At 37.3% G+C, this 18294-nt stretch overlaps 1 protein-coding gene across 2 annotated transcripts; it reads left to right on the forward strand.

The window, feature by feature from the left end:
• The first annotated feature begins 2078 nt into the window (after positions 1 to 2078).
• On the forward strand, positions 2079 to 11285 carry MMP7 (matrix metallopeptidase 7). 2 transcript variants are annotated; one of them, XM_019712675.2, is made up of 6 exons: positions 2079 to 2240; positions 4958 to 5184; positions 5274 to 5422; positions 6850 to 6978; positions 8699 to 8860; positions 10654 to 10947. In XM_019712675.2, the coding sequence occupies exons 1-6, from the start codon at positions 2133 to 2135 to the stop codon at positions 10659 to 10661; spliced, it is 783 nt and encodes a 260-aa protein (XP_019568234.1). In that variant the 5' UTR covers positions 2079 to 2132; the 3' UTR covers positions 10662 to 10947. The 2 variants fall into 2 exon arrangements, with proteins under 2 accessions (XP_019568234.1, XP_019568233.1); XM_019712674.2 differs by lacking the exon at positions 10654 to 10947 and adding an exon at positions 10981 to 11285 and having other exon boundaries at positions 2080 to 2240.
• Positions 11286 to 18294: the final 7009 nt, after the last annotated feature.

Below are 18294 nucleotides of genomic sequence, written 5' to 3' on the forward strand. Positions count from 1 at the left end.
TCTTGATCTGTCTGCCTCTCTAATATCTCTCTACAGAGAGTCATCTGTCCTTCCACAATCCATCTTCAGAACAGCCACAAACATTTTCTTACAACAAATCTAATAAGGCTACTCTCTTCCTTTAAAACATTCCTCGACAACATTTAGGACAAAGTCCGAACTGCCTTGTGTACAAGACTGGCTCTTCCCAACTTGACCCCAACCTGCTTTTCCAGCCACTCATTCTGCAGCAACACCAAGTGCTTACTTTTCTCTATCCATGCTCTTCTCTTTCCAGGTTCTCTTCCTATAATGGCTTATCCCAAGGGAACTCCTAGTTATCCTCCCAAATCCAGCTAACATGCTACCTCCTATATTAATCATTCCTCAATTTCCATAGGAAAAATTAGCTATTCCCTTCTACTTGGTAGCATTGCATATGCTTATAATATGCAATGCTTTAAATGTCACATTGCTTTAAAAGTATTTATCTCCCTATATCCCAGCACCAGAGCATAAGTTTCTAAAGGTTGGAAATGGGACTTAATCCTTCTCAGTTGCTTTTTCACTAATTACAGTTTAGATGAACAAGAGAAAACTTCTTTCTCCCTATCCAAAAGTGACTATTCAAGAGGGTTACTAAAATTTATTTAAAATATTTGTAGTGTCTAATATGCTTTGAATTACTAAAAATAAAAATATAAAATCTAGGAAATGCCTTTGAACTTTAATTCAATTCAAAGATCACAGAAAACCTCATATAATTTCCATATTAGCTGATCCAAGTTCATAAATATTCATTTATTCTATAAACATTTATTGTGCACCTGTTACATACCAGACACTGACTAAAGATACCAGGTCCTCAAGTATAGTTCAACTGTGACTACACAGAATTAAAGCATCTATGTAATGGTTTAGAAGATACCTGAATAAATTTTCAGCACTAGTATACTTGGAGTGTTTTCTATGATGCATTATAGTCAAAAGCCATGGTGCTCTCCCAAGAAATGTATAATATAATGACAAAATGAATAAGCAATGTGATGTGATAGAAAAAGCACTGGATTGGGAATCAGGACTAATATTAACTATCTGTGTGACCTTAGGGAAATAAATTAATCTATCACCTTAGCTTCAATTTTATCTTTAGTAAAAATAAAGCAGTTGAACTAGAATCTCTAGATCATGGATACTTAATTGCTATATGTAGAATAACCATGATGTATATCAAGAACCAAAGCAGCCTTCCCAATGTCTAGTTAGCAACTGGAGTCAGGGTGATTAGAAGAGAAAGATTTGATACAGTGATTTCCAAATTGAAAGGCTAGCTTTGGAGAAACCTGTTTCTATAGAATGTGAAGCATGATGAGTATGGTAGTTACATAGTCAAGCCATACTTGAAGACTTTTATTTGGTTGTTATTTTTTCATGTAATTGAAGAGAAATTCGGAGTACTGTTGACCACTAAGAAAAGAAATAATCTGATTAAAAGGAGACTTAAAGAAGGGAATTCTCAGTGCTCCGCCAAGGTATCTGGAAGATGAGGGCATGGAGTACAGCTCTGGGTGGCCACTGACCCAGTCACAGCTCAGCATTTCTTCCTCCTGCCACTCCTGCCATCATTCCCCCTCTACAGGACCACAAGGTGGTGGCAGTGTTCTAGTTCTTGACTTTGATGACTGTTACAGAATCTCTAATGATTATTTGATCACTTATATGTTTTATGTACTTTTCTATGCATTTCAATGTGTTGTTTTTTTAAAAAGCTCTTTTAAGATATGCAGTACAATAGTGTCCTCAATGATGCTCCCTTAAATTTTAAATTACGATAATAAGATCGGAGTAGCAGTTTAATTCCAGCAAATAAAATGTGTTTTCTCATGGACTAAATTTTACACAGGAGACAAGGAAAAAAATCCAAGACAAACACATTGTGTGCTTCCTGCCAATAAGAACATAATACTTCCTTGTTGTCATTAATAAAAAATAACACACACTTTCAAAGTTCTGTAGAAACTACAAAGAACAAACCATTCTAATGAGTCACCTATTTTTACATTCAGGGCTGAGAAACTATATAAATCTCTGAAGCCTCTGGGAGAAAACACCAAACCAACCATAGGTCTGAGAACAGCCTGTGGACAGCAGCTATGCAGCTGGCCCTGCTGTGCGCTGTGTGTCTGCTGCCCAGCGGCCTGGCTCTGCCGCTTCCCCTGGAGGCAGGAGGCATGAGTGAGCCACAGTGGAAACAGGCTCAGGTATGTCAACTGGCCCAGTCACCTGGGTCTCCATGGTCTCTGCACCAGCATTAGCAAGTGCGTTTTTCAATTTTGGTAATTTTTCTACTATAAAGGCGACATATGTTTTAATCGAATAGCTATTGAGAGCAGGCTTTAGAGCCTTCCCAAAGTAGGTTCAAGTTCCAGCTCTTCCACTCACTATGTAGATGAGCGTAGGAATGTTATTAAATTTCTGTAAGCTTCATTTCTCTAATTTGGAAGTTGGATATTATAATGGTATCAACCAAGTAAAGGTGTTGGGAAGCACTTAACACCATACCTGGAACATTGTTCATATGCAATAAATTGAAGTTGTTATTATTATTTATTGTAACTTGAGATTCTTTTCATAAGAGCAGAGTGTTGCCTCTTATAAGGAGGACTACTTGTAATGGAGAAACTTGAAATCAGAAAATAAGGGTAGACGTTATGGCTCTCCCACTTACAAGTGTGATGATGGGCAAGACATAAAGTTTTGACTTTGTTTTCTCATGTGTCCAATAGAAATAATAATACTATGTGGTTTATAACTCACAGGAATATTCTAGTGAATAAATGAAGTAATAACACTACCAAATATCATGTATGTAACAACTATAAAGTAGTTCATATACATCATGTCATTTAATTCTTAGCTGTATCCTGAGAAAAAGAAGAAACCGACATTAAGTTGATTCACATACTTGTTAATGGTGGAGAATCAAGGAAGTGTTTCGATAAAAGTCAAGGACAAGTTTTTTGGTTCAAAAATCATGTTCTTTCTAATACAGTACTTCATAAGCAGCCTAATAACTGTAAATATTTGGCAAAATAATGGGATCTTTAACCCTAAGTATTGTTTATAAATTGAAGCTTTAAGCATAGGAATAGTCGGGTTCTATTTTACATTAACTTTGACTTTTAAAAGTCCCAGTAATATGTTTGATTGAACCATATGAAATTACTGATATTTCACTGTTTTTTACCTCCAAAGCAGCGATTTCGTATTTTCCACATAATAGATTCTCCAGAAGGAGGACACTTACAAGAGTATTGAATCCCTTTACTTAACAAGCAAGCTGCCAGTAAGCCAGAGAGAGGTTAGCTAGATTTACGGAAGGCAGGAAAATTCATCTCAAGGATACAGAGAAATTTCCTCCAAAGGGTGTCTTTGTAAAGCCTGTACCTCTGGAATGGACAAAATGCATCGTTTGTTTTTAAATAAGGGATTAATTCCTAACTGTCACGGATGAACAACGAGTAGTTGTTGCAATGAATGAAACATAATTATTGTTAACAAGAAGAGAGAGCACATTACTAAGGTTACTTACATACAGTGCAACATAGAGGTTTTGAGACAAGTAACCGTTGCACCTACTTCAAATTAGACAGCCAATGAGAGAGCAAATGTTTAAATTATTTCAATAATACTATCATGCATTATATCACCCTATACATTTTTCTAATGAAGTGGGCTTTGGAATCAGAGCACAAATTCAAATATTGGCTCCTTTAGTTACCCATGGGTTGGCCTTGCACAAGTTATTTTGTTTCTCTGAGCCATTTTTCTTCATATGTAAAATAGGAATAACAATGACATACCTCCCCTTTACAGGGTAATTATGAGGCTTAAGTGAGATAAGTATGTAAAGCTCCTAGTACATAGTCCCTGCCACTATCTAGTAAGTGCTTGATAAAAGTTCTTGTGAGTCTGCTGCCACTGTTGTTATTTCATTCTGGGTTTTTTTTTTTTTGTTGTTTTTTTTTCCTATTTAGTCCAGCAGCTAGTCTCATAACCAGATACTTGGGTCCTTTAAGAAATTTCCAGGGACCCTGGGAGACCTGCTTTATCCTGCAGCCTCACAAATGGGATTTACAAGTGATTTAACAGTATAAAGAACACAGGACCAGCAATCAGGAAACTCAGGTCCAGTTCCACTACTAATTTAATATGTGACCTTGAGCAAATCATTTAGTTGCTATGAGGTTTGAGAATATGTACATTAAACTATAATTTCATAATATCCCTTCCCAGGACTAAAATTTTAACATCCTTTAACTTTAGATGCGACCAGATTTCCAGAGAATCTTAGAAGGGGCTGGGTGACTTTGGATGTCCCCACAGGGTCTCTGATGTGAGGGAAGGTCTCAGTTGTGCCTCTTGAGGACACACTAATCATTCTTCCTGATTAGCTGTTACAGACAATTCTATGTTACATAAAGTGTACAGTAGGTTTCTCTTCAGAACATTTAATGGGATAAAAGAGAAATAGAGGGACTCTTTACTTTTGCTCATGAAATGGAATGACAATGCTTCATTGTCAATATTAAATTTTCTTCTCATTCATGCACACTTGTTTTTTAATTTTTTATCTTTCAATTACAGTTATAATGCAATTTTGTATGTTTCAGGTGTACAACATAGTGATTAGACATTTATATACTTTACAAAGTGATCACCCCAATAAGTGAGTACCCATCTGACACCATACATATTTATTACAATAAGGTTGACTATATTCTCTATGCTGTACTTTACATCCCCCAGGGCTGCTTTTATAATACACATTTATTTTACTTGGTGACTATGTAACTATGTGTCTTTAAACATAATTAATATGTGAGTCCACAGAAATCAGAGGCAAAAAGGTGCAGATTTCTGAGATAAAAGAAGACAATAAACAAAAATTAGAGATCAATTACTCTCTTTCCAACAGGACTATCTCGAGAGATTTTATCCATATGACTCAAAAACAAGGGATGTCAATAGTATAGAAGCCAAACTCAAGGAGATGCAAAAATTCTTTCACCTGCCTATAACTGGAATGTTAAACTCCCGCATCATAGAAATAATGCAGAAGCCCAGATGTGGAATGCCAGATGTTGCAGAATACTCACTATTCCCAAATAGCCCAAAATGGACTTCCAAAGTAGTCACCTACAGGTTAGTTTTGCTTTGGTTCATTTTGGCAAAAACAATAAAGCCCTTTCCTAAGAAGTCAAAACAAACATTGTTTTCTTGTTTGCTACCAGGATCCTATCATATACTCGAGACTTATCACATCTCAAAGTGAATCAACTAGTGGCCAAGGCCTTCGAAATGTGGAGAAAACAGATCCCCCTGCACTTCAAAAGAATTCATCGGGGAATTGCTGACATCATGATTGGCTTTGCAAGAGGAGGTGAGGAAGATTCCTGCAGGCAAATCCTGTGTGCTGTTTTGCTTGTCTTTAATGTCAGTGCCTTCCTTTCTTCAGAATTTAGGATCTTTAATGATTTTGGTCTTGTCAGCTCTTTTTCTAGTTCATTAGTTTAGGGCCACTTTTTATAACAGAGGATGAAAAACTATGGCCCATAAGCCAAATCCAGCCAACTATTTGTTTTTGCAAATACATATTTACTAGAACACGGCCATGAGCCTTCATTTACCTATTGTCTATGATGGCTTTGGGACTGCAATGGCAGGGGTTTTAGTAATTGTGACAGAGACCATCAAGCCCACAAATCCTAAATTACTTATTATCTGGCCTTTTGCAGAAAAACGTTGCCAACCCCTATTTTATAGCATGTGTATACACACACACACACACACACACACACACACTTATATTTATAGGACAGTTTAAAATATATCTAACTAACATCAACAGTAAACTGAAAAAAGGGGTTACACCTTCCAAAAGCTTTAAGTGGTCCTGAAGAAAAAGGACAGCCCCTGTGGACTGTTACCCACACTCCTCCTGTAGCAAAAAAGTAGAAAACAGAGAACTTTCATATTAAAGGGCTTAGGGTGATGTAACATGTACATGAACTGCTATTAATTACTAGTGCTTCATGGTGCAAATTTAGAGGAAAATACTGTTCTTTTGGTCTGTTCTAATACTGAAATGACTGGGTGTTGAGAATTTAGCTGAAATTAAACTTCAGCCACAATATTGACAACACTAAAGAAAATGTTATGGAAAGCACTGATCATGGCTTTCCATATTTTTCAAGAACTAGATAAACTGGATATGGCCTGATACCAATTTGAAAATAAATAGCTCTCCATCACAATCAAAAGTACTATTCAAATCCATTTAAGACCCTTTGAGCATGTTCTCCAAAAGACTGTCTACAATAACCACAAAGAATAAGCTAAATCTTTAAGAAGGATTATACTAAATGGTACACAAGTTTCTGGCTGAAGGCAGTACTCACACTCAGTGTCCACCCTGCCACCATCAGCCAAGCAAAGAGATCAAATTTAACACTTAGATGCAACTATAAGTTCGATGTAAATGTATTTCAAGTCCCATATCCAATAAGCTTTCGATATATGGTGGTTATCAGTGATGGGCAGTGTTCTGTGAAAGGAAAAGTGCTGTGACAAATAAACACCAAACCACCCTGCATATACAACTGGCTGCTGATAACACAATGCTAAATTCTTGGACTGGGCTCATCTTTCCAGGCTCCATAGTCATAAACTCAAACTGAGTTGAGTTACTAGATTGGTGCAAAAATAATTAGGGTTAAAAAGGTTTAAAATAATAGCAAAACCCACAATTACTTTTGCACCAACCTGATAAATTCAGTCACTAAGGGCAATCAGCCTATTTTCTTTCAGCTCACGGGGACTTGTACCCATTTGATGGACCAGGAAATATACTAGCTCATGCCTTCGCTCCTGGGCCAGGCCTAGGAGGAGATGCCCACTTTGATGAGGACGAACGCTGGACTGATGGCAGCAGTTTAGGTACAGTATCCCATCTCTCTTCTATTATACACCCTTTTTAAAAATCTCGAACTTCTTATACTAACTTTAATTTGATAATTGCTTTGATTAGTAGTAATTACTGAGACCTTGCTAACAGCTAACCACTGTGCTATGTGCTTTAAAAGCATAATTTCATTTAATATGTTCATAATGCTACACATACAGAAGACGAAAGCTCAGGCTATGAAGTCAAGCAACTTTGAGTTTACTTTGCTGTGCCTCTCCCAATTACTCGCTATGTGTCTTTGGGCAAGTTAGTCAACTTCTCTGAGCCTCAGTTTTCTCATCTATGAAATGGGACTATAAATAATCCCCACCTCATAGGATTGTTCTTTGAATTAAATTACATAATGCTTATACAGTGCCTAGCACAGTGTTTGGAATATATTAATAATTTAATAAATTATAGCTCTTTCTTTATGTTTCCCCCAAATTTAAGTTTTTTAATTGAAGAGAAAGAAGAGCAGCAACTACGATATTTAAGAATTATATACAATTCTGAGATTATTCACTGTTGTTTAGAAAGGACTCACACCATAACCCAGCCCATCATATTCTAATTGGAGGCAATTCTAAAAAAAAAAGAAAAAACAAACTAATACTGTCCTTGAAAGGGAAATTAGTACTGGCAGTGGGAATTCACCACCAGAGTGATGCCTTGCTGTGAAAATCTAACCTGTGTGAAATTATGACACCGCCTCCATTTTACATCCTGCATGTCCTTTTCATTCTCCTTTCTTTCCATTCAAGGTAGGCTAAAGCCAATTTAATGCACCACAATTGGAACTATTTCCATTCAAATTTACAGGCTTACACCTTCCCCCTTATTTGCAAAACCTTTCTATGAGTCTGAGGGAGAGAAAAGCATATATGTAATACAATTTAATAGATCAGAGGCAAAACCCAGCATTGCCTGGCGATCCTGCCTTTCTGTCTTGTTTTCTCAAAGCCAACTTTCTCTCTCCTGCTATCCAAGTCACTATCATTTAGTGACACTATTTAACAGCCATTATTTTTCATATATTGGGAAACTCTAATTACTATGACAAATCTACAAGGTAGGAATTATTATCTCTATTTAACAGATGAGGAAATAAGACTTAGTACTATCAGTTAATGTGTTTAGAGCCATCCAACTAGTAAGTAGCAGTGCTGAGTTTGAAACCTAGATCTTAATGCTTCTAAAGCCTTTGCTTTCTACAGAATACTGCTCTCTGAGTAATTATATAAGAAGCAAATAGGCAGAAAAACATTACTTTAAAAAAAATGGGGTAATGAGATTAAAACACTAGCATTCTGATTTTCCTTCTAAACCAGGGGTGTCCAAACTTTTTTCAACGTTTTTCACCAAGGGCCATATGTGGTAAAATACACAAACAGTCAGACCACTCACTCGAAGTGAAGTATGTATTGCCTCACCTGTTTATTTAAGTAAACTAAATAAATTTTTGGAATTTGCTGCGAGCCAATTAACAATAGATCATGGGCTGCAGTTGGCCCACGGGTCGCAGTTTGGATACCCCTGTTCTAAACCATTCCTCCTTATGAAGTCCTAGAAACAAATAAGTAAACTGCAGAGGATTTCAAGAGTTAGGTATTTTTATGGTTATTTCATTTTCTATTATATATTATGCTATATTATATTTTATTATGTATATAGTTGTTTTTATAGTTACTGCATGTCACTCTTCGGTTTTAGGAATTAACTTGCTATATGCTGCAACCCATGAACTTGGCCATTCTTTGGGTCTGGGTCATTCGTCTGATCCCAGTGCTGTGATGTATCCAACCTATGAAGATAAAGACTCTGAAGATTTCAAACTTTCACAGGATGATATTGAAGCAATTCAGAAGTTATATGGTAATATTTATTATTTCAAATAAGGGGCTTCACTTTGTCTCCGAGTAGGCTTGAACGGGAAAGACCGGGAAATGGGTACTCACTTGGAAAAACACACCAGAACTTTCACGTAAAAGCCTATTGAGGGGAGAAATTTGAGGCCTTAGATATTCAAAATTTAACTAGGCTGTTGATTTTAAGTTTTCAGTAGTACAGTATCATTTGGTTAAATCATGAAAATGACACTATCAGGTTTGGGGTTTTTTTGTCAAGCTGCCACTCACTGTCCTTCCTTGCTCAGTTCACATACTGTAAGAGAGTCTCCCCTGTGGAGATGGACTGAGGAACATAACACATTCCTCCTTAGCCGCCCACCCTCAGGGACTCCTAGGTGACCAACAGTACCCTAATTTTTCCTGATTGCAGATATGTGTAAGGAAAGGGGTTGATCATTGCCAGTGACTGCTTAAAAATGCTGGTCGTGATGCTTATGAATAGCCAATGTCCCAACCTACACCTCTTTGTTTTAGTCAAGACCCAAATTCAATTTAAAAGCATAAGCTGATTTGTGTTTACTTGATCAAGTCAGTCAGAAATAGTAGCATGAGAAAGAAATGAAAGGACAAGGATAAAAGCCATCCATGTCTCCAGATAAAGATAAAAATAGTACGATTGAAAGAGGCTAAATGAATTGTTTAAGGTCATGTGGCTGCCACGGGCTTGAACAATGCTCCCACGTAAGGGCTGCAGGATTCTCTACTCTTTCTACTACATATCTCTGCCTATCACTACTTAGTAAGCTTTTACAAGCAATTTGGAAAGGAGAATTGAGAATGATATCTTTAAGTCCACAGATATAATTGAACCTTTCAGCAAAATATCAGGATGTAATAATACACTGCAAAAAGATCACCTAAGAGTCTTTGAATGATCAGAAGAGCAATGAAAGTGCTTCCACATCATAATGTCCTTAGAGAGAAATTATTCATATAGGATAATGGATTGAAGGAGAATTTACTGTATCAATCAGCATTTCCCAAGTTGTGTTCCCAGACCACTAGCCCTACAAGACAAGTCCCAAAAAAGGATGCTATGGAGAAACAAGTTCAAAAAACACTACGTAGTGTATTTCAGGTGCAGAGGCTATTACAAAGTACCTAACAAACTCTTGTTTCACTCAGGCCCTCCTAAATTTTTGTCCTTTCTATGGAACATCCATTGAGCACTCACAGAATAGCATTTCAGAGAATACATTTGGAAAATACCATGTCATTGTACTCTGAAGTTCTGATTCTAAGAGCTGTCAAAAATGCTCACAAAACACTGAAAATTGTTGGTAAAGTTATCACCAACAAAACAGAAAATAGTACCTCCCTTTATGTAAAACTAAGAACTCATGGAATACTGCACAGCATGTGTAACTATCTTAGAATCTTAAGAAAACTAGAATGGGACTATAAATGGCTCTGGGGCAGATGGATTAGAAAAAGACAGACTGGTGCATTAAATCTTTAAGTATTATGCAATGAGGTGCTCATAGTTAAGGCTGGAAAGAGGTAACTTCTGGACAAATGAAAGTAAGATTTCATTATATGGGTTTTAAATTCAGGAAGTTCATTAACCCAACAAGCGATGAACAGAAAGTATAAATTCAAAAGAATGTGATTAAACTCATGAATGTAAAGTTCCCAGTATTCTTTTCAGAATCATAATAGCTAAAATATATCAAGTATTTACAGTGTACCAAGCACTTCACATGCATTAGCTCATTTAATCCAACAATCCAATGACTTGTTATTATCCTCATTTTACAGATTGGTAATCTAGCACTCAAAGAGCCTAAGTAGTAATTTGCTCAAGATCGTACAGCTGGTAAAATGGCAGACAAGATGCAAAGATACCTGACCTCCAGGCCCATGCTCCATACAATCTGCCTTCTAAGCCTTTGGAGGTTGTTTTTCAGAACCTTCAATAGTCTCACAAAGAAAACTGGCCCAGGCACAGAAAACTGAGCTGGGTGAAAGAGAAATTATATGTATTGCGACAATTCTTGTGTTTTCATAGTCTTAGCGTTTTTTAATGTATTTTATACCATGTCAAAATGTTTGGGGTTTTTTTTTGTTTTGTTTTTCTGTTAATAGGAGAGAGAAGTGATTGAAGAAAGAATTAGAAACTTCAGGGAGAACACACATTCATTCATTGGATTCTATATGATTGTTCCCCAGTTAGAATTAATGAACACTGTTCCTGCCTTCCCTTTAACACTTATTTCATCTTTCCTTGAATTGCAGTTGGTTTTTGCATGTCTCTTCTCCCTGTGGGGATAAGCTCTTTTATGGCACAATGTGTCTTACTCATCCATGTCTCTCCTCAAGCAACTTACACTTAGAAGATGTCAATGAATGTTAAATACACAAATAAATAAAATTTTTATTTCATGGTAAAATGATTTATATTTAGGTATGCTTTTTTTTTCATCAAGAACAGATATGCTATACAATGAAATCAAAGACTAAGGCAAAATACTTAACAACCCATCACATTATTTTGGGTCTTCAGCTGCACCCCACCCTATCACTGGGTAGGTAAAGTGAGAGCTCCAACCCTTTATTTTTCATTAGTGGAGCTCAAAAGTACACTAAGTTCCCCTTATCCTTTGGCCCAAGCTCTCATTCTAAGTATTTCGGAAAGTCCAATTTGTCCCACAAAATGCATGTGAATTCCCAAGGATTTACATTCTTGTAGTCACTTCTGCCTCCAAGTCCCCACCCCTGACCTGATTTCACTGCGTCTCTCCTGCCACAGCTGCTCTGTGTTCCTTTTTCTCTGCCCCACGCCAACCAAGATATTGGTCTCGCCCTCTTCTCTTTAACTTTCCCTAAACCAGTCCTTTACAAGGCTTTTGTGAGACTATTGACATTGCTGAAGATTTGCATTGACAGTGATATTTTATACTACACAAGGACAACGAAATTGAGTAAAATTAAAATCACATATTATCCCCATCCTTCAAATCCCTTACCTATTTCAGCATCAGGAATTTCTCACTGGCCACCTACCTGTGCAGCTTCAACACCTACCACATCTCTTCCTAATCTTCAAGTCTCGAGACTCCATTCCTTCCAACATCCCCCACAAACTAATTTTTCTGAAGTCCACAGAGCTCCAGCTCTCCCTTTCCATACACAGAGACTCACTAATGTGTTTCTCTGGGAGAATCACTCTCTACACAGAGTTAAATCCTTTACCAAGACACAGAGCTGGTGGGGCAGCCAGATGGCTCAGTTGGTTAGAGCACCAGCTCTCAACAACAAAGTTGCCGGTTCAATTCACGCCATAGGATGGTGGGCTGCGCACCCTGCAATTAAAGATTGAAAATGGCAACTGGACTTGGAGCTGAGCTGTACCCTCCATAACTAGATTGAAGGACAATGACTTGGAGCTGATGGGCCCTGGAGACACTGTTCCCCAATATTCCCCAATAAAATTAAAAAAAGAAAAGACAGAGAGCCAGGAAAGGCTTTGCCATTTCAGCCTTTCTTCCTCCTCTACACTTCCCACACCCATGCATGGTTTTCTCTATAAATAGAGGAATGAAGAATTGGAATTTACTTTCTTACTGGTATAAATTATCACACACACACACACACACACACACACACGCACCACACGCACGCACGCACATGCACACCCTAAGAAGATGCATTTATTTTTTACCATTTCAGGTAAGAATCTTTTTCACTCAAAACAGATCAATATCGCTGAACTGAGAAAGGCCACCAAAGCAATTAGGACATCATTCTAGGGCCAGATCACACGAAGGAGGGGATCTATAATCTTGGCAAAAGATGAAGTATATGTGAATAGGAATTCACAAGCCCTTTTAAAACATAACAGAATAAGTCTATAACAACAGAATGAAAAGGAAGGTAGAAGTCATTGAATTCAAGTTCCTCATTTTTATAGGTGGCAGAACAAAGTGGTAAAATGATTTCCATAAGGCTCATATCAGCAAATGTAGAAGTGATTAAAGCCTATTTTTGTTTGTTTGCTTGTTTGTATTTTCAATGTTTCAGTTGAAAATTATATCAATTGTTTTTACCTGCCCAGCATCCTTTCATCCTGCGTTTGGGGACAGAGACATTATACAGTCTTAGTGGGACATCACTTAGGATGCCACACACAGCTGGTCCTGTTAAGGGAGTACAGGACCCAAGTTTGGCCTGTCAGACACTTGACTGAAAACACTGGAGGCTAATCCTACACAGAGCTTAGGGTCAGGGTTTCTTTTCCAGATTTTGCTACTGAATGCATTGCCTTCCAATATATTTTGTCTCTTGCTTAAGTTAATCAGAGTCAATTTATGTCTATTGTTGCAAATTCCTGACACCTTAGCTTGATTGGCTCTCCTATGATATCTGACCTAGGGCCTGTGTTATATATCTCAACACATATGCCAATTTAACAACGAAATTAAGCTCTAATTGAAGCAAAGAAGTTAAATTTTTTTTTATTCCTCTCAAAATAGCAGAAAGCTGACTTGTAAATAAAAATTTTCCTTAGACTATCGGGACCCATGTTCTTTATTTAAAATTGTGATAAAATACATATGACATAAAATTTACTATCTTAACCATTTTTGAACATATAGTGTAGTATTAAGTATATTCACATTCTGTGCGAGAGTAAAGATTTTTAACCTCAGAACTATTGGCATGTTCAGCTGGATAATTCTTTTACTAAAGGCTGTCCTGTGCACTGTTGAATGACAAGTGGTATCCCCAGTGTCTACTGGCATTCCCGCTAGATGCCAGTAGAACATCCTCAATGCTGGCAACCAAAGATGTCTTCAGACACTGCCAAATAAATGTCAGTGCCCCAATGTTTTAAATGATACTAATCCATTAAATCCAAAAATCTGGAAACGACTGTGGTAGGCTGCAATGACACGGAGGATTTTAGGTAAGGGAACTCACAAGATGAGATTTGTTTTCTAGGAAGTCAACTAAAATGTCAACTTTATAAATTTTGAACTCTCCCATACAGAATCCTTCAGAAAAGGGCAGAAGGCCAGTAGTATTAGTTAACAAGACTATAAAAAATATTTACCAATTTGCTAACATAGGAAGAGCAAATTGCCATTAAAAAAAATCCTAGGTCACATGTGGTTTTCTTTACCATGATTGTTTAGAAGCGTATCTGCAACATATTTTTAAAAGGAAATTACGATCAGATATTTCATCAACAACAAATCCTTGTAAATAAATCAGATAATTATAATTTATTCTGAGAACTACATAGAAAACATGATTTGACCATTTTTCTCAGTTAGCCATTCAACAAGCATTCAGTAAGTCAGGAACTTGGAGAGTGAAGAAGCATGTAAAGGTAAAAAATACATAGAACCCACCTTCAGGATTCTCAAAGTCTGATGAATAAAGCAGATACTCAAGAAATTATTATAATACATTTTACGTTTTATTAATAAAGTATTATACAATGTGAAAGGGAGAAAGCCCTAATATTGGGATTCTAAGTTATTTTGATGAACTTCTGAGCTACGTTCTACAAATTCTAGAATACCACAAAAAAACACCCAAGTTCAAATTTTCAGTTTGATAGTAAAGTATTCTGGGTAAGTAAGGCTTCTCTAAGAGGCTTAGGACGACCCTCAACAGACTGGTCATAAGTTTCATAGAACAGTAATGCATCCTAAGACTTCATAGTCTCCAGATTGGCACCCTGGTCTGAAGCCTTTCCCCATTCACTCTACTCCTTCCCCTTTATCTTTCTGAGGTATAGCGAAGGATACCTAGGACTAAATGTCTTGCACATCTAATCTCATCTTGGTATCTGCTTTTTAGAAGACCTGAATTAACACAAGACGTGTTGTAGTTATCTATCATTGTATTTAAAAGCTACCCTACACAGTGGCTTAAAGCTACAATCACTTTATTAAATCTCATGATTGGGGGGTCAGGAATTCAGGCAAGCCTCCACAGGATAATTCTTTTGTTTCATGGGGCAGATGGGCTGGTTTGGAGGGTCCAAGACGGCTTCACTCACACATCTGCCACCTTGGTAGAGGTGGCTGGAAATCTAGACTCAACTGGAACTATTGTCATCCATATCACCTGCATGTGGCCTCTCCAGCAGGGAGATCTTCAGGTGATCAGACTTCACACTGGAGGCCTAGGGCTCCAAGAACAAGTGTTCCCACAAGGAGGGAGAAGCTGTACAGCCTTTTATATCTAGCCTCAGAAGTCACATATCATCACTTCTGCTGTGTTTTACTGTCAGAATAATCACCAGCCCACCCAGAGTAAAGACGAGGAGGTATACATCCGTCTTGATACAAGTGCCCAAGAATTTGCAGTCATGTTTTAAAACTGCCACTGGGGGTCACCCTTTCCCTTATGAAACCATCTACCACTTAAACCAGAGGAGATTTACTCATTCTAACTGAAAGCTTGGTTGCTGCAATAAAAATGCCGTGCAAATCAGCAAAAATAAGTTCTAGTTTGTGCCCTCTTGGCCATCACAGCCCAGATGTCAATGCCCCAACCAACAAAAAGGGAATTCAGAGTTAGTGCTGTACTGTTCAGGTGACAAATGAAGCGATAGGCCATGACCCTGGTGACCACAACTGTTTCTTTGGGAGTAGATTTTATGTTTTCAGCAAGTGTAGAAGGCTGCCGTGCAACATGAGCCTTTCCCACTTATTCACTTGTCATTTAAATGTGAGAAAGAGTAATCTGATTACTAGCAAGCATAAAGAGGATGGTGAGTTGTGCTTTGGCCTGACTATTAGCTAAGAGACAGTTGTGATCAACTGTTGCAACTTTAATTGGGGAGGAAGAAACACGGCCTGATGATTACCAAAGGACAGTGGGTTAAACTTTAAGGAACAACAAACACAGTCTTGTATTCCTGTTATTTTTTGCTGAGGCATATTATAGACTTCAAGACCAAGAACCAGAGACTCTCCTAAATTACAAAGTAAGGGTGGACTTGCTTTCCTAGAGTTTGACAATGGTGATTGTCAAGTTGTGTGAGAGTGTGTGTGTGTGTTAAACATTCACTTGAAAGAGACCTTGAGAACTACCTCAGAATCATACGAATGCATGCATCTCAAATTAGCAAATTCATGCAGCCCTGAATAAAAACAAGCAACTATATAGAAAAGTTTGGGAACATTAAATGATGGATTGGAATTCGATGCAAACTTAACACTTAATTATACTTTCTCATTATCTATAACTAGATCAAATTCAAGGAAGAATCTATGTCACGGCAAGTAGATTCCAACCTCCTAATCTAAAGAATCAGAATCATTCTGGTACAGAAGATGTGAGTGATCTACTACTTCTTTTTAAGCTTCTCCTGCCCCGTGATATTGATATAAAAAGTGGAAAATGCAGAAATTTAGCAGAAAATACAAAATCTATATCTGAATTGTTCAGCATTAGAAACAATGATTGACAAAATCACTGGCATATTGAAATTGCTTAATAAATATTTGTTGAATTGAATGAATGAATGAATATTTGGGTTAACTTGCTCAATCAAAATTTTTAATTTAGATGTTTTCTAGAAGATGATGCTATAAATCAAGAAGGATGGCTAATTTAAGTTTGAAATAGCTAAATGGTTTCTATGCAGCTTCTTAAGGATTAATACTTAGAAAGATTTCATTATAACTTACTTAGGACAGATTCCCTTTGAACTTCATTTCTTACATAGTTATGTCAAACAGTTAGAGCTTTTTAGTTAAATCTTAATATTCTTGTTACCTTAATAATCATCACATCACCAGCAAAGACTAAAGGGTGTCATCTTAATTACTTTCAGGCAGGGAATTTAGCTGTTTTGTTCAGTACCTAGAAGAGCATGTGATGTAGAGTAGACATCCATTTAATATTTGCTGAATGAAGGAATTAATTAATTGATGTATAAATTAATGGCCTGGAAAAGTTTCAACTGGAAATTGACATTTTCCTGAATGATTTCTCCTTATGGTGGGCTCACTGGGTTAATAATTGCTAAATACAAATGCTTGGAATAATTGCTTGGAATACTTTGTATTCCAAGCACTCTGATGGTTGCTTAATACACTCTTTTGGTTATCTATGGCTATATAGCAAATAAACCCCAACTTAGTGTCTTGAAACCACTGCCACCATTTCTTATCACTCATAATCCTGTGGATTGAGTAGGTGGTTCTTCTGCTGGTGTTGTTTAGGGTCCCACATAAGTCTTTGGTCAGCTGGTGGCTGGGCTGGAATGTCCAAGATGGCTTCAATCACGTGTCTGGTGCCTTGGTACAGATGGCTGGAGAGTTGAGACCTCTCTCTCTTCAAATGGTCTCTTCTTAACACAGTGGCTGAATCCCCAGATCTACCATTTCCAAGAAGGAAGGAGCAAAAGCATCACCTCTTCTTAGTTCTGTTAATTAAAGCAGACAGAGTGCCAGTCAGCCCAAATTCAAAGTCAGGGAAAATATACTCCATATCTCAATGGGAGAAATGACAAAGAATTTGTAATCATCTTCAATTCACCCTACATACTTGCATTCTAATCATTATAGCAACCCTGAAAGGTGGATATTATTTAATCCATTTCATTAAAGAGAAAATTCTCACAGTTTATGTCTGACAATTATGTTTGTGAACTCATCCTAGAAAAGGTGCTACATACCTCGTTGCTAAATATCACTATGGTCACCTTTGAAGTACTCCCCTTGGGAAGCTATGCACTGATACCAGTGCCTGATCCCCCCTTCAAAGCAAGTTTGGAACTCTTTTTCTGGAATGGCCATCAGAGCTGTCGTATTACCCTTGATGTCCTGAATGTCATCAAAATGTCTTCCTTTCAATATTTCCTTTATCTTTGGGTAAAGAAAGAAGTCATTGGGGGCCAGATCAGGTGAGTAGGGAGAATGTTCCAATACAGTTATTTGTTTACTGGCTAAAAATTCCATTGCAGACTGTGCCATATGAGCTGGTGCATTGTCGTGATGCAAGAGCCATGAATTGTTGGCGAAAAGTTCAGGTCATCTAACTTTTTCACTCAGCCTTTTCAGCACTTCCAAATAGTAAACTTGGTTAACTATTTGTCCAGTTGGTACAAATTCATAATGAATAATCCCTTTGACATCAAAAAAGGTTAGCAACATCGTTGCAATAAGTTCGCAAACTTAATTGTCAGACCTCGGATGTGGTGGCACTTGGATTTGAAGCTGTGTTTGTGTGCTTCCATTCTTTTTTACTATCTCTCCAGTAAGACAACATCAAGGATATATACAAAATAAAAACAAACAAAATTACTGGATCTCTATCTGTGTCTGGACTTGGTCAATTACTTGATTCTTGTCCCTGAAAGCCATGTTGTTTGTAGAATCATCAATCAGAGCTTTATATTGCTTTTTGGCTCCAAATTCTGACCCTTCAGCGTTT

The sequence above is a fragment of the Rhinolophus sinicus genome, linkage group LG06, assembly GCF_036562045.2.
Source record: "Rhinolophus sinicus isolate RSC01 linkage group LG06, ASM3656204v1, whole genome shotgun sequence".
Taxonomy (NCBI): Eukaryota; Metazoa; Chordata; class Mammalia; order Chiroptera; family Rhinolophidae; genus Rhinolophus; species Rhinolophus sinicus.